The sequence below is a fragment of the Chrysemys picta genome, chromosome 12, assembly GCF_011386835.1.
Source record: "Chrysemys picta bellii isolate R12L10 chromosome 12, ASM1138683v2, whole genome shotgun sequence".
Classification (NCBI taxonomy): domain Eukaryota; kingdom Metazoa; phylum Chordata; order Testudines; family Emydidae; genus Chrysemys; species Chrysemys picta.
Window position 1 is genome coordinate 37,831,909 of NC_088802.1, and position 22,862 is coordinate 37,854,770.

General features: G+C 41.5%; 1 protein-coding gene across 4 annotated transcripts in view; it reads left to right on the plus strand.

Moving 5' to 3' along the window:
* LOC135974786 (queuosine-tRNA galactosyltransferase-like) overlaps window positions 1-22,862 on the plus strand; it is a 77,045-nt gene that overhangs the window by 45,252 nt on the left and 8,931 nt on the right. For all 4 annotated transcript variants that reach the window (XM_065563368.1, XM_065563366.1, XM_065563367.1 and 1 more), the window contains one exon: window positions 592-657. In XM_065563368.1, coding sequence (XP_065419440.1) covers window positions 592-657 — 66 coding nt within the window. The remainder of the gene's footprint in view (window positions 1-591; window positions 658-22,862) is intronic.

Below are 22,862 nucleotides of genomic sequence, written 5' to 3' on the forward strand. Positions count from 1 at the left end.
CATTACATTTAGGATATTTGTTTTTTTTCCCCCCTATACCATCTGTACTCTTTGTATTTCTCATGCGTAAGTAAAGAGCAATAGTGTGCTAGAATCCTATGCAAAGTGTCTGTGCATTTAATGCATTATACCTACCATGTGCCCCTTGAAGAGGTAAACCAGAAGACAGACACTTTCAGGTAGTGTTCTGGGAGATGGCGTGTTTAAGCTATGGCTGGAGTCTGAGGGCTCAGAACTGTTTGGAGGGGCTGGTTAGTGGGCTGAATGGTCTAAATGCTCAGGAGGGGGTGGTAGATAGAGGATCTTCACTCAAGCGTGTTCCTAGAGACCCCCAAGAGTGGGATAATGCCTAAAGTCTAATTTTTAGTTCTGCAAAATTTAATTTGGTTCCTTTTAAAATACCTTTAATCTCTATGTTATAGTCCAGTTAAAAAGAAACCAAACAGTGGTCAAAGTGGTTTTAATATTTGCTGCCTTTGTATTTAAAAAAAGGTTTTGTCTGCAGGCTGGTGAAATGATTGTTCTAGTGTGTGTTTGAGAACTGTACTGTGACCCTTTTTTTGTTCAGTAACAGTGTGCTATTTGTTACAGGATGATGTGATGATGCCACAGAGGGTGAGACTGCAGCATGAAGCTGCCATCCAGCACCCAAATAGTGTGAGTACTACTTTCACTCTCATTTAAAAAACAAAACAAAAACAAAACAAAACAAAAAAACACCATAAAACTGTGTGACCGGATAAATTTATTTAACAGGATGGGAAAACTTCACTGGGCTGGTGGTGGCTAAGCATTCTCAACATACAGTTTTCCTTTAGCTAGAGCCTTGTATGTAATAGTTACTTTGAATTTTTTTCTTATACTTGTTTGCTGTTAGGCAAACCAAACCCGTTTTGTGACAGTAATATACTAGTTTCAAATAGTTTAGAAAGGTTTCTCCAAACCAGTATTAGAATAGAATGTCTTTTAAACTAGAACACTTTTTAATGTCGCACACTATGTAATATGAAAAACTACAAAGGAGCATTTACAACAATGATTTAAACAACTGTGGTTAATGTTTACATGTCCTCAAACAATCGGAATGTAAGGTTTATTATATAAATTGTTGCACAAACCTATAGTTATATTGAAATTTGTTTTTTCCCAATACTGGCTCTAAAATAAAGTAGTCTGTAGAACAACTGTTCTTTATTCCTGTGATATAAAATGTGTTTATTCAGTGAAATTAAGGTTTTATGAACAGTGTGATTGTTAGAAGCAGAATTTTAAGTATATTTCAATGGTTAGGACCAGCAGTAGAGGGCCATTTGAAGTTCTTATATATGTTCCACTTAGCTTCCTGAAAATGATAAACTTGATGAACATGTTGATGTGTAATATCAATTTTATTTGTCCATATGTGGTTGACATGAAGAATTCTGCCTCTAAAAACTAGTTGTATCTCTGTCAATTTTTTTTGGTAAAAATAGATTTCACAGTGCAATAAACCTCCCAAGAGAAAATGTTAAAGCTTCGAAGGGAGCGTTCAAGGGATTTCTGTAAAGTGAAGGTCAAGTGACTTTATCTGTCAAAAAGGTATTTACTAGAGGAGGTCTGGGAACAAAATAGACATTCTTAAAATTACCACTCTGAGAGTTAATCACCTTTGAACCTTCCCTCCCAAACACACACAGTCCAGAATAGAGAGCATTGTGGTTCTTTCAGTTAAGGAATGTCTGCTAAACAACCTGTTGTTCAGTGCTGGGATGTGCACCTGCTCTTCTCCACACCTGTGTGTTCCAAAGCTTCATGCTGTTAGCTTTCTTGTGAAATATGATATTCCTTTCTATATAATTTATATGATTGGTGGGACTACTATTGAGTAGTAGTTTGTACTTGAATAGAGATAAGTGGAAGATTGTGTGGGGGATTTGTGTTCTGATATGTAGAAATCAATATAATTTTATATTAAGATACCAGAAATTGAAAGATAAGTGGCACCTGTAAATTTGTTCCGGGCAAAGACTTATGAGAACTGTCCTGATCCTCTACTGAATAGACTTGTGCGTGTTTAGACATTGATCTTTATTAGCATGATTACTGCTAAATAGTAGCTTGTAACCTAACTGTTTTTATAGTCACAACACAAATTAGGAAAACAAGTCACATCAAGAAAAATCAGTGTCTGAAAGCATCAAAGTCTCTAGAGTAGGGAGGTGCAACAGGGCTCAAAAATGAGTTGGGACAGAAGAGACCGGGCTTCTCATTTCTGGTCCTTTCCACTTCCCAGCCACTTGCTCTCAGGGATTAGTATCTAGCAAGTAGACTCTGCTCTCCCTCACCTGAGGCTGGAGTACAATCTGGACAGGGGAGTAAAAGGGCTTTGCTCTCCAGTGTTTCCACGGCTGAGCAAGGGCTTTTAATATGTGCCAATGTCAGTCATAGCCTGTCTTTGTAGCACAGTTACTTGCCTTTTCTCAGATGTGTGTATGGTATATTTGACATTACTTATCAGGTGGCAAAATTGAATATATTGTTATCATTTTTACTTCCTCAGCAAGGTTTGCAAAGTATTTTCCAGCTCTAAAAGCAAAAATTTGCCTAATACTGTAGTTTGGATTTAGATCAAAAGTTGTAATGCCTAAAGCCATTTTTATACAATATTATTTCACTCTATGAATGTGAGTGAACTCCAGCTTGATTGGTTATATGCATCTTTGACGATTGATGTAACCTTCAAGTAGCTAGTGGATTGGGTGAATTAGAGTAATGCATTAGTTCATAGTACTGTTCATTTACCTCTGGGAAAACAGTTCATTTGATGCTTGAACAATATTTGTTTATAGAACAGAGTTGTCTGAGTTTAATTCCTTCAGGCATGAGTCCACACTGCAACATTACCATGCACAATTTGGCAAAGCATCTTTGTTCAAAAGGGGCCCACTAACAACTGAGCTCAAAAGTGAATTATTGTTTTTTATTCAGTGTTGGCAAGTTTCAATGCATACATTTCTTCCTAATAGAAAATCTAGTGTGTAGTAGATAAATGTGTGTTCATGTTTTGCTCTGTCTAATTTTGCTTGTCTGGACCTGTTGTGTAATAGTGATATATGTCAGTAAGGATGGGATTGGCACAAAGGAAAGATTTTTTTTCATGACCTTGGATGTGCCCTCACCTACTCCTTAGTCAGCAGTGTGCGTAGTAGTTTGAATAATCCATGGCTGATTTAAAGCGTCTCTCTCGCCTACTGCAGCAACTTTTTCATTCCTTATCTGTGGGTAGAATTACTGGATTCCATTGCTGCTGATGTTGATCAGTTGAGCATTGTAAAGGATGTTCACACTGCAGGAGAACCTCCACCTGGCTAGTTGTGGCGTAGCATTTCTCTCCCCCCCGCGTGGCACCATATGCTGATGCTTGCTCTGTTGCTGCCGTGGTGTCTCTCCCTGTAACTTGGCCTTCTCACCAGGCAAGATTTAGTTGCCCCTTTCAAGATAACAGAAACCCAACATAAGACAGTCAGATTTCTTCAGACTCCCCATCTCCAGGCCCCTGGTCCTCACACCCTTGCCTTAGGGCTTTCCAATGTCCTTGTACCATTCTCTGGACTCAGGCCACCTTCGCAGTGTCTGGTAGGGGAACCTGGGCCCATACACTACACCAGATTTCAGCCCAGGGAACCTATAACCAGCAGCCAAGGTCCGCACAGTCCTTCTCCTTGCTGCTGTTTCCCTTGGCTCCTTCTTACCCAATCTTTCTCAGGCTTGCCCTTTCAAGCTTCTTAAGTTCCCTTTACTCTGTTCCTCCACAGAACATCTTCCAGGTCTCTCTGTCCTTGGCAGTCCAAATCCTTCCCTTCTTTCAGGGCACACCACAAGGCCTGCTGCACCCCTGTAGCTGCTTTATGTTTCCCTGGCAGTTTGCCAGCTTCTCCAGTCAAGGTAGGGTCCCAGAGCTTATTCGTCCCGTTGGGTTTCCTCCTCACCACCTCTCTGTTCCCAGAGAGTGACTGCAGACACTCTCCCTGCAGCCCCTCTTCTGCTACAAACTTTGTCTCTTTATACTAACCAGCCTGTTCCTGCCCAGCTGAGCTTCATTGTCAGTTAAGCCTGGCTGTGACTCCAGGTGCAGCCAGGTAACATAATTGGCCTCTCAGGCCCACATTAACTCATTCAGGGCCTTTGTGGGGTACACACCCCTCACAAGTATCCATTAAATTAATTTGACCCCACACCTGAGATTTCAAGTGAGAACTGAGGGTGAGTGAATGAAGGCAGGAAGAGTATAAGAAGCTAACTGAATGCTGCTTCTTTGGAGATAATTAATATTAGAGCAACTTAGTGATGTGCCAGTAGATATTAACATAAGTTAGCATTTAAAAGCCCAACTTTCAATCTGGATACAGTAGAACTTTGTTTAACTGAGCCTCCATTATCCAGCTCTCCATATTAACTGAACCACCAGCCGCCCAGGGCTGACAGCAGCGGGGGCTCCCACTGAAAGTGAGAACCCAGCCACCCATTTTTCGGTTTATCCAGATTTTTGGTTATCAGATCTGACCCTGATCCCAATTAGATCAGATAATCGGGGTTCCACTGTATTTATATGACGCTCATCACTGTAGGAACTGATCTCATCTAATTGCTTAAAATATGATGGTGTTTTCTTCCTCCTTTCCCTGCCTCTAGAAGCAGGATTAGGGTTTTTATATTTTATTTTATAATTAATGAATTTATGAGAATGAGGATACTATTGTGCGAAATACAGGGCAAACAGGTGGGGTTTACATTTTGTCCTGAATGCAGCAATATTAAGGGTCATTCTTATTCATTTGGCAGTGAGTTCCATATTCTTGATGAAGCTCTTGTGCAGGTTCTGTCTTCTGCAAACACAAACCTATTCCTTTTGGTTGGCAACATCATCATTCTAGTGAAACTCAGCTGTTGTGGGGGGACATGGTCATGGATGGAGAGATGTGCTCTCAGATAGCCAGGATCAATTCTATGCAAGGTTTTGAAAATCAGAACAGTGACTTTGAACTGTGTACAGTGGGGAGCCAATCCAGAGAATGGTTTGTTAGAGTCATGTGTTCCTGCTGAATAGTCAAGCTGCTGCATTCTGAACAAGCTGGAACTGTCCCAGGGCATGTAGTTTGCTTTCCAGATATAGAGCAGTGACTCTCAACCTTTGCTTTACTGTGACTGCATGTTACAGTAGAAAAAAATTTCAATATCTCCCTGCCATAGTTTCAAGACCCTGTTCCCAATAGGCATGTAAAGAAAGGGAATGAGGCCTTTTCTTTACTATGATCGCATGGTACAATAGAAAAAAGTTCCAGTACCTCCCTGACAGAGTTTCAAGACCCTGTTCCTACTAGCCAAATAAAGAAAAGGAGGGACGTTGCAATCCGTAGGCTGAGATCCATGATATCAAGAATTGCATTAGTTCAGCCCAGATGTTACAAATGTGTGAATCACTGTGGTCAGGTCTGCGTTCAATAGGCACCATTTTCTGGCCAGTCACAGATGGGTTGTTAGTGTCTTGCTGCATTAGCTACTTGGTTATCCTAGTACCATGCTGAGTCAGGGGGGAAACCCAGGCTGTGACCAATATTACAGAGGAAATCTTTGATAAAAGTGATTGTTATGGAGGGGAAGAGTTCATCAAACCATTTCTCTCTTCCCACTAGCACAGGGATAGGCAAACTACAGCCCGGGGGCCACATCTGGCCCTTCACACATTTTAATCCGGCCCTCGAGCTTCTGCCAGGGATCAGGATCTGGGGCTTGCCCCGCTCCGGTGCTCCAGCCAGGGAATGGGGTTGGGGGCTTGCCCTGCTCTGCACCTGCCGTGGCTCCACATGGCTCCTGACATGTCTCCCCTCTGGCTCCTATGCGTAGGGTCAGCCAGGGGGCTCCACATTCTGTCCCCGCCCCAAGCACCGCCCCTGCAGCTCCCATTGACCAGGAACCACAGCCAATGGGAGCTGCAGGGATGGTGCCTGCAGAAGGAGCAGCGCGCAGAGCTGTCTGGCCGTGCCTCCATGTAGGAGACGAAGGGGGGCATACCACTGCTTCCAGGCACTGCGTGAGGTAAGCACCGCCCGGAGCCTGCACCCCTGACCGCCTCCCGTGCCCCCACTCCCTGTCCCAGCCCTGATCCCCCTCCTGCCCTCCAAAACCCTCAGTCCCAGCCCAGAGCACCCTCCTGTACCCCCAGCCCCTCATTCCCACCCCAGAGCCCGCACCCCCAGCTGGAGCCCTCACACACACATACACACACTTGCACCCTGGCCCCAGCCCGGAGCCCCTTCCCACACCCTGAACTCCTCATTTCTGGCACCACCACAGAGCCCGCACTCCCAGCTGGAGACCTCACCCCCTCCTGCACCCCAACCCCCAGTTTCATGAGCATTCATGGCCCCCCATAAAATTTCCATACCCAGATGTTGCCCTCAGGCCAAAAAGTTTGCCCACCCCTGCACTAGCAGTTCATTCTCATCCAGATTCATCTTCAGCCTGTTGTTCTTCATTCAGCTGAAGATCTCCAAAAGGCACTCAGAAAGCGTTGGAGATGGAGGTGTTTTCAGTTGACGTAAAGGCGATATAGAACTGGGTGTTTTAAATATACCTGTGTTTTGGGTAATAATGTCTCTCACCAGCTGTCCCAATGGCTTCATGAAGGGAGGAAGATTTGAGGCTTGCAGGACCCCACATCTGCGGCAGTGGCTCAGAAGTCTGGAGAGGCATTTCTTTTCACTCCTGCCTACACTTAGAGCCCAAACAGAAGAGTTTGGTGGCTTCAAAGACTAGGAGATAGAACTGGCATGGCAGTTCAGTGGTCCCCTGAAAGCATTTTGATTCTCCTTAACTGGTCCCAATTAGAACAACAAAACAGAACTCTTCTGACAACTTCATATATTTCAGAGTTCCTGAACTGTTTAAAAAAAATTAGCAGCCTTGTTGACAGACTGATCTCATGGACTAAAGATTGAATGGGCAAGTAGACTGCATTTCTTTTGCACTGCTAGAGAGATGTGAAATAAGCATCAGGAGAGCTGCATTTGTCTGACTGCTACATCCATTTAATCTGAGACAGACAAGATTCCAAGCATTTGGAAACTGTCATGATATTATCCTAATACTACAATCACACAGTAGAATACTGAGCAGTACCACAGAAACTTTCTCAGTGCAGCCTTCTGCTCAGCAGCTGTGCCACATTGTATCAGATGAATGTGGTATAACCTGCTTCCATTTGCTTCTGTTGTTATTGCAAGTTAATTGGAATGGAGTCAGGAGATTGTTTTATCTGCCTTGAGCCAGGCAGACAGCTTCATGGTGAAATGGAGTGTGAGATAAAAATAGGTAGAGAAGCAGAGAGTCAGGCCACCTGATGTGCTGACAGCAAATAGTAATAAACTTGGGGCATTTGCAGCCCAGAACCTCCATTTTTAATGATTGCATTCCACATGCCAACAGTTTGGTCACCCCAGTGTACGACTAAAAGGCTTTTGTTTGCTGTGTCATATTATTACTACTCTAGCGCTAGAGTAGGGCAGTAAATACAGATTGCCATTTAAGACTCTCTTCTGTCTGCCCTTCAAAACCACACACTACACCTCATCCATATACTTTGTCTTCAGAGCTGAAACAGTTATTACATAGTCTGCTAATTACATTACTCTTAGAAATGGATTTGCTCTAACAGTTTTCTGAGCAAGGTAGCCTTGTTGCAGTGTCGTTAGAGTTGGCAAAATTGAGAATTTGTCTACCGTAGCTATGTCCTGTTTTTAAAAATATCCTTCTCCTGTTTGTTCTTAATACTGAGTTGGAAGCAAGAATAGCTTTAGAACATGTGACCATATGAAATTCCACACAGCTGGAGACTCGTTTGAAAATTGAAGTCACACTTCTTCTTACCAGAAAGCATATAAAATGGCAGTTTATTAGATGTTCTAGTGTTTTATTGGAGTTACAAGACTTAAGTAAAACTTACTGAAAAGCGGGACTACTTTGAAATCTAAACATTTTGATGAACTTCTGTTCAACATGCTTGGATTTCCGTATGGCCTCAAATAGGAGCACAACTTGTCTCTATTTTGTATGAAATGGCTTAAAAGCTTAGACCAGCTCTCATTTATTGGAGGGAGCATGGTCCAGTGGATAGGGACCTAGACTAGGAATCAGTAGATGTAAGTTCTATTCCCAGCGCTGTGACCGATCTTCTGTGTAACCTAAGGTGGATGAGGTAATATCTTTTATTGGACCAACTTCGGTTGGTGAAAGAGAAATGCTTTCAGGCTACACAATGCTCTTTTTCAGGCTACAACAACACTGCGAATAACCTTAGATGAGTCATTTAATCATTTTGTGACTCAGTTGGCTTATCTGTAAAATGAGGATAAGTATAATTATCCCCATTTGAAGAATGTTTTGAGATTTATGGATGAGATGTGCCGCATAGGTGCTAAGACAAGTTATGCTAATACCAAACTGTATATGCAACTTCCATTGAATTTCAGGGTAATTATCTAATTTTGGTTGCCAAAACATAATTGCCATACCTTGAAAAGCAGAAACACCACAGGCTGCATGCAAATTGAAATACAAGATATAGTTGATGCTTACTATGGACAAGTTACAGTAGAACCCCATAGTTATGTACACCTTGGTAATGGAGGTTGTCCGTAACTCTGAAATGTTCGTAACTGAACAAAGTGCAGTTTGGGCTCCAGATCCAGCAGCTGACGCTCCACGCCAGGCTTCAGCAGTCCCTGAGTACCCCACTCAGCCCCTGCATGAGTTTGCAAGTTTGTCCCCCTCCTTGCAGGGGTGTGTGTGAAAACAGCGTGTCCCCCTTCCCGGGGGTAGGGGGTAAAAACAGCGCATCCTCCTCTCAGCGGCGGGGCGGAGGTTATAGTAGAGAAGGGGTGAAAGCGGTGCAGACCCCAGCGCTGCTCCTGCTGTGCTGGCTGGCTCTGGCTGCCTTGGGCTGACAGCCCGAGCGTCTTTCTATAAGTAGTTGCCTCGTGTGTGTGGGTTGGGACAGGTAGCCCAGATGTGCCTACCTTTAAGATGCAATACAGACACGGTATAGTATTTGGTTGGGGTGGGGGGGAGGGGCTCTCTGCTGCTGCCAGATTGGTTATTCTGTTTTCACATGGTGTCCGGGTCACCGGTCAGTCCGTAACTTTGGTTCTTGTATCTTTGAGGTTCTACTGTAATGTGTTTATCGGATAGCTACCATGACTATATTGTAATGTGGCTGACTTTTTAGAATCATGTAAAAGAAACATTTTCAAATACTGCTAGATCAAAGGATTGTTTCAGCCTTTTATTTTGGAAAATAATAGATGAACTTCAGTATTTTGTATCTGACAATACACCTGTAACAAATGGTATCCTGTATGCCATCTGATTCTTTCCATTTCTCCACTGGTCTTTGCCGTTCTTCATCTGTCATTATATAAGTAATGTATTAAAGGGGTAGCCGTCTTAGTCTGTGTCTGCAAAAACAACAAGGAGTCCAGTGGCACCTTAAAGACTAACAGATTTATTTGGGCATAAGCTTTTGTGGGTTTCTAAAGAAGTGGTTTTTTACCCACGAAAGCTTATGCCCAAATAAATCTGTTAGTCTTTAAGATGCCACCGAACTCCTCGTTATATATGTAATGAGACAACAGTTTCCTCCAAGCCTGATTTCCTTATTCCCAAGCAGTTACTCACTTTTCTGTGCCCTAGATAAGCCAGATCTCTTTTGTTTGGCCTAACTGAAAGAATGCAGTATCTTATGAATAACTTTATAGAAATTAAAAATGGAAGATGGATAGAAATAATTAAGTCTATGCAAATACTATGGAAAGCATTGCTAGAGTCCCATTAAGTATAGTTATGGAGTACTGAAATATCTGCATTTGCAGCATGGTAGAAAAGTCCTTACTCTCCGACCTCCTAAACTTGTCCATCTTTTCTGTGGCGCAAAATGTTTGGCTGTGGGTAAATCTCCCTCATTTGTAACTGTTTTTTTGTATATTGAAGTCCAAATGTCCCAGGTCTCCCCTGGCACTTATTATGTCATCCTCTAGTCAGTGCATACACATAAGCGGATTTTCTTTTTGCAACCTCTGTTTAGAAACAAACACAATTATAAATCTTCATGGGCTAAACCATGAGGTAATCTTTGTTTCCATTTGAATTATTCTGTCAGTTGCCCTTTTATCTCCTCTCCTCAGCATGTTTGAGACAGACCTGAACATGTTATCTGGACATGTCCTGGCAGGCACTGATGTAAAGTAACATACTAAAAATTACCGGTAAGACTTATTCATATAATAGATATTGAATAGACATGAGCTAGATAATAAAAGGGCTTGAAAAAACTCACTTGTCTGCTTAACCACCGTGAGCAGAAACTTTGTCCAAGTGAATAGACTAAGTGGACCTGAGGAGCCACTGGCTTCTTCTCTGATGAGAAGAAAGTAGCAGAATGGCAGGAGTCAGTGTGCTTTTGCAGGAGGGGAGGAGCAGTGATGCAGTTACCACTTCAAGAGGGAGGAGAGAGAGAGGGAGAAGCAGAGTGGCTAAAGCCTCTGTTTTTCCTGGAGGGGCTCTGTAAAGAACAGCATGATCTGGTATTTGCCTATTTAGGAAAAGGAGAAAGAGCCCAGAATCCATTGATAGGCTGTGGGGTGAGCTCATATTTCATTGATGAGGGGAGGAGAGCACAAAATGCATTTATTTTAGTGGGAGAATCCCAGATTTTACTAATTGGGGTGTCAGAGAATATGGCTTAGACTGAAAATATGCACATTTCTCAGCTTGCAGAAAATCCTGTTTTCATGCTTAATACTTAATAAAAAGTATTACTCAAGAATATTAATTTGTGTGAAAATGTTGCTCAGTAATGATGCCAAGGATAAATGTATAAATATAGGAATCAGACTAATAAGTGCCAACTCTCAAGATAACTTTAAGTGATGCAACTAATTTTTCCAACACTTCAATTAAAAAAAGAAAATTCCATAAGTTGCTTGTTTGAACCAGTACTCTCCCTTTTCTACCTTAAACTAGAGATGCGCATTATCCCTTGTGAAACTGGAAAGTTGCCCAAATTGTTTATCAGGGTGTAGAATGAAAGCTGTTTGTACAGAAGCCCCACTTTTCAAGCTACTATAAAATCTGAGCAACACAGAGTTTGAATGCAGTATGTATTAAAAAAAAAACATTATAGGTAGTATAAATTGTGTGCTTTCTGGCTATTTCAGAGATTATGGCCTAGTGTACTCTGAAAAAGTTTTACACCCAGTATAACTATATCAGTTAGGGGTGTGAATTTTTGAGGCAGTAATTATGCTAATGCAAATGCTTCATTTATACCAATATTGCTTATTTCACTTACTGAACCAGAATAAGCAATATTGGTATAAACACTTATATCATGATATAATTACAGCCTGGTTTACACTTAAGTTTTTCTGGCATAGTTGTGTGGGTTAGGAGTGTGAAGAAAAACCTCTACCCAACATAGCTATGCCAGCAAAAGCCCCAGTGTAGATGCAGTTATAGTGGCAAAAAGTTATTTTGCTGGAATAGCTTATTTCATTTGGAGAATTGTATAAACTGGCAAAGAAACTCCTGGTAAAGGGTCTCCACTAGGAAGGTTTTCCTGGATAGCTATACAGTACTGGCAAACTCTTTCTAGTGTAGAGAAGGCCTGCATCCAGACAAGGTTTTAGAGGTGGTACTAGCCCTTTGGGGCCCTAAGCAGGAATATTTGGAGGGTCCTCTTTACCCCGACCCACCCCCTAAAATACTAATTGCATTATTTCCACAAATCAGAAAACAAACCAGCATAATACATACTAACACACTTGTTAAAAAAGTCCATGTTAAATAAGTTAAGTGGTAATACTAAATTGGGGTCCCCTGGAGCTGCTTGGGGCTCTAAGCAATTGCTTAGTCTGCTTATGCCTGGCACCATCACTGTTAAACTAGTGTAAACAAGTGCTTATATGACTCTTTCAAGCCATAAGGGTGTTTTTTTGTTTTTTTTTAAAGACTAAGGATAATCAGCTTCATAAGTGAAGTTAATGCTGTCAGTTGTCCTTGGTCTAAGTTCAGTAGAGCTGGTATATTTAAGTTGTCTCGGTTAGCATTCTGGCTACTAGAACCTTAATTAAATGTACTTGATATTCAGTAATCACTTCTGCTATACTGACAGACCACGCTTCTTTGACCTTCTTTCTCTTTATCCAGCCACAGGTATACAGAGAATGTTTCTGGTGTTTCTTAAATTAAGGATATCCAGTTTGTGAAGCATCATAAGTAATAAATAACTGTGTCTGACCACGCAATTGAATATTAGAGATTTTTAAATAATCTGAGGTTTCAGAAATCCTAATGGAGTTGATGGTTGGAGAATGAAGCAGTGGTTATGTAAATGTGTTGTTCCAAAATGATGAGTGGAAAGCCATAAGAAACAGACTGATTCCTTTTTATATTCTGTAGGGCAGAGAAGGAAATACTCTCATTGATGATGAAAGCACTGTTCTTATGACAGCTTTCATCAATTGGGCATTTATACATAAATCACTCTGGATATACCGGAGTTCAGCTGTGCCTTTGCTTTCCATTAAGCAGCTCCCTTATATTTTCTTTTCAATTTAGTGTTTTTGAAAAACCACAGTAGATTTTCGAAGCAATAGTGTTAGCTTAAGTCTGTTCTACATTTAATCAAACATCACAAATGAAAAACATCCCTACTTATACAGCTTTGTAAGTAAATGCATGTTCAGTATGGCCTCCACATGTCAACAACCACATCTAACAATCACTCTGTTATTGTGGCATGATATTTATGGATCCACAGTATGGTTGTTATATAGACTGAAGTCATATTTTATACTTTATGCATAATAACTCATCATAATAACAGTGTTAAATATTTGAAAATCAGTTTCTCTTTCTCATATGCCAGACAATTAGCCATGAACCATGTAGGTAATGTGATATATTTTGCTGAAACAATGTGTGTGTAGTGTGTGTTTAATACACACACACGGACGCGCGAGAGAGGAGAAACAGTAATACCTATTTTTAATAATGAATTGTCTTGCCCCATTGCTCACTTGAGGGGCCTCCCCTACCTTTTGCAACTGAGAGGTATATTGGTATTTTGCTAGGGACTCCAAAACCACGTATAATTTGCATAAAATTGAGATTGCATTTGTCCTTATTTTTAACATATAAGTATAGCCTTTAGATACTGCTGGTCCCAGCATGCCACAGTCTGTCTTGTTCAGAGTGAAGGCTTCTCTGGTCAAGTTAGAGAATCACATTTTGGGATCTAAAGTCTTTGCAGCCTTTATGTGTGAAAGATTCATCCATTTGCTGAAATGTGTAAGATGTCATACATGATGCCAGCTTTTGCAATTTTATCACAAATCTTGCAATACTAATATTTAGTTTATTTTTAAAGTTTCACATGGTCTCATGAGTCCTGGCTTCAAAATCACAATTTTTCCTTTATTCAGGGTACTGAGCTGAAGCAAACCTGCCCACAGTTGAGATGGCTACGATTTCCATACAGTATTTGAATGCAGCTTGAAGCTGCCCCTAGTAAAGATGGATGCCATCTCCCACTGTTTTTAAATTGGACAGAATCCAGGCTGACTGTCCAGAGTTAGGGACTGAATAGGGAACATTGAGGCTGAAGAGGTGCATCAGGAGACAGGGAGTGCAGTGGTTGGGAGAAGGTGGAAGACTGAAGAGGCTCAGGAAGGTAGTGAGTGGTTTCAGTGGAACAGAAAGTGTCAGAGGATATTTGTGAGCTGTAGACAACTGTAAATGAGGAGAAAAGTGTGAGCAGGTGGTTGTAAGCAGTGGGCTGGGAACAGGAGACTGTGGGAGAGTATCAAGGGAGAATAAAAGTGTGGTGGGGGGAGACTGAGTTGGGTAGGGTAGGGAGGGAGATGGGAAAGAGAATTAAACAGGTTAATGGTAAGGAAGGGATGGAGAGAGAATGGCAGCTTCCCAGCCCCATAGTGAGGGCGGTTCTGTATGAGCAGGCAGCAAGGAGGCCTTCATTTCTGCATGTGTATTTAACATTGAATTTGAGTCAATCATACATGCACTTTGGGGGTAGGCAGCTTTCCCCAAAAGGATTAAAGGCTAAAGGCCCTACATTAAATTGAAATGGAGAGGGGATAAGTAAAGGAAATATTTGGGAGAAGTTTTGTCTTGAGCAGTGGTTTGTTCAATTACCCTTAATGTATGAGGGATCAAATCTGTTTAAAGATCTTGGTTAGATTATTACTGTGTGTGAGTTTCCTATGGTTTCTGATTTATGGTATGAATGCGGTGTTCAGCATATACTGAAATTCATAGACCAATTCAAGGCTCTCCTGAATGCATTTTCTTTGGCTATGTGTAAGGTTGCAAAATAAACCACTTTCAATCCTCCACTCCTGGAAAACAATGAATAGCTGAGTAGTAGAGGATATAGCTGCAAGAATTTTGAAAAATTTGAAATGTTACTAAGTAATGAAATCTAATGGAGAGAGAGATTGGCAGCTGAAGCTTCTAGTCCATACTGGCAGCTCTTACTCCGTGTATTAGGCCTGGTCTCCACACAGATCTTGTACTGGTATACTTGTTTTGATTAGGGGTATGATTTTTGTTATTGTAGTAGTGCAACCAGTACAACCCGCCTATTGTGGATGCAATTATACTCATATAAAAGTGCTTTATGCCAGTCTAACTGATTCCCCTTTCTATACTGGTATAGTTAAATCCATATGCCTGTTGTTTTTAGCCGAGGATTTAGAGTAGAAACTGTGATAAATAGTAGCAAACAAAAAAAAGAAAAGAAAAGAAACTTATTTAGAAATGTATCTGTTAGTGGCTGCAGAATATTTTAGACTAGAGCTGACTGAAAAATTAGTCCCCTGAGAGATTTCAACTTTGATTTTATTTAGCACAATCTGAAATTGAACCATTCTTTGTCTTCAAAATTTCTCATTAATTTGTTTTCCCTCCTTATCGAAAAGGTTATTGAAAGTTCACATTTACTGAAAAGTGGAAACCTAAACCCCCAATAATGTATTTCCAGAGCAGAAAGGAGTTAAGGTAATTGGGCTGTCCACTTGGAAATTTGGGATACATTGTCTCTTTAGTTCTATGTTGAGCTTTCAGTGTTTACAGCAAGGGAGCATGAGGTTAGTGCCTGCTATGAAGAACTGTCAGTTTGGTTTTTACTCTTGGTTCATCTTTTTTTCTACAGAATTCAGGCTTTAGCATGCTTCTCTAGTACTTTTATAGGGAAGAATCATATTGAGAGCATCTGTGGTGATGCATAATTGCAAGTGTGTGTGCAAAATTGGGTATGTTAAAAATTTCTTAGGGTTAACTGAAAACATCTCATGAGCTCTGTAAATTCCTGTGAAGCCATGGGCTTTCCAAGGCTGGTTCTCATGCCCTGCCTTCCTCCAGTTCATATCTACTTAACTTCTACTGTAAAAAGGGCTGAATACAATAACATTTAAGTGTCAGCTCAGTTATATAGTGAAAACCATTGGGGGTAATTATACTCTTACCACTCAAAAAGATGTGAAGCAAGCCCTATATCATGAGCTATACCAATATGTTTGAGGAATCATATACAAAGAGAAGAGGAGTTTATTCATATTTATTTAAAGCAGTTGTTAGATCAAATTCCTAATTGCAACAAACAGAGATGCTGAAATAACCATATTCACAAGTAGGGATTGAGCTATTGTCACATTCTGGGATGCAATCCAGACCAGCGAGAGATTGTCACCACCTGCCCCGCAACCTGGGGTGCCTCACAATGCTTTTCTGTTTGAGGTCCCAACTTCGGCTCACAAACAGCCAAACAACATGCAAGTCCACCCTGAGTGTCTGTGTATAGCTATAGCCCTGGTCCAGCTACTTTGACCCCAGCAGCCTGTCAGCAGCATTTCAGTCACACTCTGGCTTCCTTCCACCAGCCTTGGTTACAACTTGCAGGATGACTCCAGCACACTCCCAGTCCTGAATTTTCTCAAAAATATATGTTCTGCACTGTCCAGCTCTTTCCTGGACAGTTCAGATATTAGAGGTCCATTGCCCCTGTAAAGCGTTAATATTCAACAATCTGCTACTTTAACTGGAGTCACCAAACAGTTCAGTTCAAACCATAAACTGGATTAGTTTAGATTAAAAATAAAACAAGTTTGTTTAACTACAAAGAGAGAGGTTTTAAGTGAGTACAAGTAGAAGGTATTAAAATCGGAAATGGTTACAAGAGAAATAGATAAACACTTTCTAGTAGCTAAAACTTAACAAGTTAGACCTATTCCCAGCAACAGGACTGACCAGATTCTCAGGTCAGGATCTCCCCCCAGAGTCAAAGGGCTGGTTCCCTTTGTCATCTTAGGTGAAAGAGAGAGAGAAAACCTGTGGTGTTTTTGCCCCTCACTTTTGTAGTCCAGTCACCTTTTGAAATACATTTTCCTGAGCGTTACTCCTAGATAAAGTTCATTCCAGCTGTGAGGAAGGAGACATGGAGTCTCATGGTGAAAGAGGGTCCATGTTGTTTTTTGCTAAAATGCAGATTGATCTATTCCTGCCTCACCTTCGTTGCCAAAGAATGACCACTTGACAGGTGATTGCCAATCAACTTTGATGGCACCCGGCTAGAGGTATTAGCTTGTACTTTGTGTTTGAGAAACCAGTTTACTCCGTCCCCAGACTTGTCTGATAAGCGCATTGTAGTCATAATTTAGGCTTATGCTCATAACTCTTAATATGCACTTTGTACATACATGAGCATATTGATCAGTGTGTTACTATTTTTTTCAGTGATACAAGGTATATTTTGCACAAAGATTATTACAGTAGTGTGTAGGTGTGAATACAGAGGTGGCTTCAGTGACAGCTATAAAGTGTGGATCTGCCTCCAAACCTCCCCAAAGTTTTGGATATTCATAATATGTGGTTTTGGTTCAGTCCCAGCTCTACATTCGTGAACACAAAGCATTATTCAAAATGGTTTCGGAAGGGAAGCTAGTATGTGGAAATTTTAGAGCTTCCTTTAGTTTTTCTTTTGTTTTATCTTCAAGCAGTACTTCTGAAACTCATTTAATTTGCAGTCCATGATATTCTAATACAGCTTGCAATTTCATACTTCCCCATTGAGACTCGTTGTGTTGCCTCTTCAGTGATGTTACTTTACTATGGTTCCAATAAGTAGGTGGTGTTCCTGATTCATTATTTTTTTGTAGTGCAATGTTCTGTTTTTTTAGACACACTTGAAGGCCAAATGCCCCACTGTGCACTTTTGAGTTACAATTTTATGGTTTTACATGTTTTCACAAGGTTTCATCAAATTAGAGTACGCAATTCAGTGTTTCTTAATTTTTCATTTTTTGTTTCCTTTTTATTTACTGAAGATACGAAATCTTGTAATGGCTCATTATTATTTCTACTGTCAACTGAATTTTTAACAGAGACTTCTTTTAATTAAAGCAAGGATTATCCCAAGTTGAAAAAATCTGCAGAATCTGGCATTGATTGGTGTTGAAAGACTTCTTAGAGGTCTCTGCTGCAACATTTTCTTATGAATTTGCAAATATCTTCAAATATTCACAGCAAATATATTATTAGAAAATATCCATGTTTGCTTGTGTGTGTGTGTGTGTGTGTGTGTGTGTGTGTGTGTGTGTGTGTAAAATATGATACACTTATTATTGCTAAATAGTGAAGGGTTGAACTGGAGACTACATGCTTTTGTTAGGTGCGAAATGCTTAAGTTCATGTGGTGTTTTCCAATGAGTACTTGTTCTCCTATTGAAGTGGAAAGAAGAGGAACTGTGTGCAGTCCTCCCTTACAACCAAAGCTATCTACAGGGGGGGGATTGTGAACTTGTTTTGTTGAATATATTCCTTCCATTCATCTTTTTTTATTTAAATTGCATTAAGTGATGTTCAGTACGCAATGTTCCCTCTAATTTTTCCCACACATGTGTGGAATGAATTTTGTTATGCGCACCAATATGGAAGTGATGTGTGACACATCACCTCCATATTGGTGCGCATAACAAAATTCATGTGGCGGGGGTGGGCCGAGGGGTTCAGAGTGTGGGAGGGGGTTCAGGGCTGGGGCAGAGGGTTGGGGTGTCGGGAGGTGAAGGCTCCGGCTGGGGATGAAGGGCTCAAGGCTGGGGCTGGGGCTGGAGATGAGGGGCTCTGAGCAGGGGGAGAGGGTTGGGATGTGTGTGGGGATGAGGACTCCGGGTGTGGGTGTGGGCTCTGGGGTGGGGCTGGGGAGAAGGTCTCAGGGCTGGGGCAGAGGGTTGGGGTGTGGGGAGGTGAGGGCTCTGGCTAGGGATGAAGGGCTCAGGGCTGGGGCTGGGGATGAGGGGCTCTGAGCGGGGGAGAGGGTTGGGGTGTGTGTGTGGGGATGAGGGCTCCGGCTGTGGGTGCGGGCTCTGGGTGGGGCTGGGGATGAGGGTTTCAGGGCTGGGGGAGAGGGTTGGTGTGGGTGTGTGTGTGTGTGTGTGAATGAGGACTCCGGCTGTGGGTGCGGGCTCGGGTGGGGCTGGGGCAGAGGGGCTCAGGGCTGGGGCAGAGGGTTGGGGTGCAGGGGGTGAGGGTTCTGGCTGGGGGTGCGGGATGAGGGGTTTGGGGTACAGGAGGGTGCTCCGGGGCTACAATGGGGAGAGAGGACTCCCCCCAGCGCTCTCTCTCCTCGAAGCAGCACCTGGGCTGTGGGTGCGGGCTCGGGTGGGGCTGGGGCAGAGGGGCTCAGGGCTGGGGCAGAGGGTTGGGGTGCAGGGGGTGAGGGTTCTGGCTGGGGGTGCGGGATGAGGGGTTTGGGGTACAGGAGGGTGCTCCGGGGCTACAATGGGGAGAGAGGACTCCCCCCAGCGCTCTCTCTCCTCGAAGCAGCACCTGGGCTGGGGGGGCAGGAGGCGCCTGTCCCCGCTGTGGCAGCTCAGGGATGGGGCTGCGGGATAGGTGCCCCGCCCCCAGCCGCAGCAGATCCAGACGGGGCTGCGTTCGGGTCGCCCCTTCTCTGGCCGCGGCAGGTTCCCTGAGTGCCTGCGTGGCGGCCTGTGCAACTTACAGGGAACTTAGGTCAGTAGGATCCTGTTTAAAGCCACTTTACTATACCTTTAACCACTACCAAAATTCTCTCTCCCACACAAAAAACAAACCCTTTAGCCATTGACTGTATAAACAGATTTTAAATATGTTTGTAACTAGATTCTGAGTTTGTGCCTAGTGAAGGCACAGCCCAAAATGCTCATAGTGTGTCAGTGCAAAAGTCCCAGTGCTCAATGTAGCATAAAAGGTAACCGACGTGGCCTATGGCCTTTCTAACCTTCAAAATTCCCTGCTGTCTGTTTGTATTAGAACGTGAAATGAGAAGATGTCTTGTGTCTCATTATACATAATGTAAATTACTTAAATGATACAGAATTAGATTATGCATAAACAAAAGATGATTGACACAATTGTATTTATTTAATAGTTAGTGTTTTGCAATCAGTTAATTCCCTTACATCCCATAGCACATCTGTGAAGAAGGCCATTAAGTAATATCTCCAGTTTATGAAAATGGGAACTTAGCCGCCAAGACTTGCCCCAAAACAGGCAGAGTCAGTAACAGAGCTGGAAATACGACTCACGAGTTCCTTCCTTTCAGACTTGTACTCAGTGCGTGAGGCTGTTTTAATTCTGCAACATATTTGAACAAATAACTCCCTCTTATCCTTACATGATTTTTTTTCTTAATCAACTGAAGCCAAATCTTCTGTGTAGTAAAGTTGGTTCTGATCATTGTGCAGCTTTAATAAAACACAGAAATGGACCAATGGAGAAGTGCTGATTTACATCATCAAGACATATGGCCCTATACAAAGAAATCATAAATGACAGCATCTTAGTTCTGTAATCATGCTAATTAACATAATTAAGTTTTAACCAATTTCTGGTTAAATTATAAATGTACATGTAAAGGCCTGCAGAAGACTTAGAGGTAATTATAATGTTTCATATGAAAATTGAGTGATCTGACTAATTTATGCTGAGTCACAGCTGTGCTGTTATAGTAAGGTAATTGTACAAGTTTTATATCATAAATTTATCTGAAAAGAGTTTATCATCCATCAAAAATTCCATTTGTCTGTCTGTTTTTCCTTTTATAATGACATAGATCCACTTTATAATCACAATAAAACACATTGGGACGCTGCTGGGCCTGAATCATAGTCCTCTGTCTTGAGCTTCCAGTCTGCTCTGTAGAACTGTTGCACCATCATGCAGATTCTCATTGCTCACTTGAAGCCTGAACATTATCCTCATGCTTCTCCACCTGTCCAGCTGCTTCAGTTCAGTGTGCACCTGATCTTCACCTCTTGCTTATTGGACAAGATTATCATGTATAGATTGAGATTGCTACTAAAAATGCCCAGGAAGAGTTATTCTACTATTCAAGTATCATCTACAGTTTCTTCACTTCCATCTTATATTTTTCCAAATGAATGCAGAAAACCATTGCATCATCTACAGTAAAAAACCACCATCTGCAACACATGTATTAGTGAGCAATTTATTTTTTTTATTGATTCTTTTGATTTAAAAACATTGTATGAGGTGGGGGTGGGAAAATTCAGATATCATTTGTGTAAGTAAACAAAGACTCAATAGTAATAATTCAGAATGAGTAAGATAAGAAAATAAGGAAGGAAAAAGCAAAAGATATGACGGGGGTTTCCCACCCACTAACATTATAAAAGAAAATAACTATAGGAAATCCTTTGAACAAAACATCTGTGGTACATAAAATATGATATAGGTATAAATTGTGGGGAGAGAAAAATATTTTTTTATTTTTGTTCTTACTATTTTCGCTTTTTGCTTCACTAAATTCCAAAATCCTGTACCATAACTGGCAACTGCACATCGGTAAAAGAAGTTCAGAACACTTGGAATACACCAAAAATAATAGAAATAGGGTTTGACGACAGCACAGAGATGACCCATCAGCCAACCAGGCTTTATTTTTCTCCCTCATACATCAAGTTTTAGTCAGAACTAGTCAATCCTGGATTTGAACATGTAGCATAGAAGGTAACCAACGTGGCCTATGGCCTTTCTAACCTTGCAAATTCCCTGCTGTCTGTCTGTATTAGAACATAAAATGAGAAGATGTCTTGTGTGAACAAACATGCATCAGAAAAGATCTGCAGAGTAACACTGATGTATTCCTCTACACTATTTACTTAATGTGTGTTTACATTTGCCTAGTCTTACTCCCTATAAGACACTCAACAACCTGGGATCAGGCCTCATGATTCTGTTTGTTAAACACTACATGCACTTACCTGGCGTATGATTGAGAGAGTTAATCATATACCCTTGTCGTAAATGTGCACAAATTTCCATTCTTATGCCTATTTTCAGGCTCAACACACCAGTACACGTTTTCAGTTAATTACGCTACAAGCTTGGCACATACACTGTGGGAAGCTTTGCTCTTATATAAAAGCCCTAGTTTCTAATTTTGCAGATCACTTAACAGTGTAGATTAGTGTAAGCATTCGGTTTTGTACAGGAGTTGTAAGCTTTTTTTTTTTTTAAAGTAGGAGTAAATTTTCTCCCCCTCCCTGCTCTTAGTATCAATTAAAAAAAATACAGAAAAAGGGGACATGAAGAGCCATTTGAGAGAAGAATTGATTTCACTCTTTTATCTGTTATGATCTGCTTATTTAAAAAATAAAGTCAGCCAAAAAACACAAGTTGCCAAACTGGTGTGATCATGCCAGAAAAACATATTGTGTTTCACCCAGTAGCACACAATTATTAGGTGTGCATATGTATATCAACAACACAAAAGTTATCTTAGTCTGTGAATCCATTCCCAGTTTCTGTGGACTTTGGAGTGACTATATAAGTATAAGTTACTGTTTTGTGTAATAGGTGTTTTATTTATTTTTTGTTTTGTTTGTTTCTCATTCATCATGAATGGACAATGCCAAGTTTAATGAATGGAATAAATAAATCTATATCCTGAAAGCCTAGCAGTGCTGTAGGTTTTCAGTATCTTAATTTAGCTTGTTTTATTATATGTGACAATAATTTAATCATTTACTTGAAGTAGTCCCACCCCTCGCCCCACTCCTCCCAGCTATATTTTAACTCAGTGGAACCTTGTGATTTGACAGTTCCTATTCTACTGACATGGAAAAAGTGTGTGTCCAAATGGAAAGGGGTGGGACTCCAATAGGTAACCTTGGGTCCAAATTAAAGTTGGCAACCCAACCATGTACATTACTTCTCTTAGGGCTTGTCTATACTGGCACTTTACAGCGCTGCAACTTTCTCGCTCAGGGGAGTGAAAAAACACCCCCGTGAGCGCAGCAAGTTTCAGCGCTGTAAAGCGCCAGTGTAGACAGTGCACCAGTGCTGGGAGCCACGCCCCTAGTGCTGGTAGCTACGCCCCTCGTGGAGGTGTTTTTTCAGAGCACTGGGAGAGCTCTCTCCCAGTGCTCTGCCGCGACTACACAAGCCACATTAAAGCGCTGCCGCGGCAGCAATTTAATGTTTCCAGTGTAGACTAGCCCTTGATCAGAGGTAAACTCTGGCAGAGGAGCTGCTCTGAAAGTTTTTACTCGCCAAACCACTGAAATGTGGCCAGGTACTCAACTGCATGCTGTCCTCTAATGAGAGGAGTGCTTAGAGACTGTCTTTTAAAGCCACACATGCAGTGAAAATGCTTTAAGGTGTTCTTGTAGGATTCAGATATCAAGTTCAAGAAGAACATCAACGTGTCCATTTCTCTCTATTGACTGTAGTGTCTCCTAAGTAAAAGA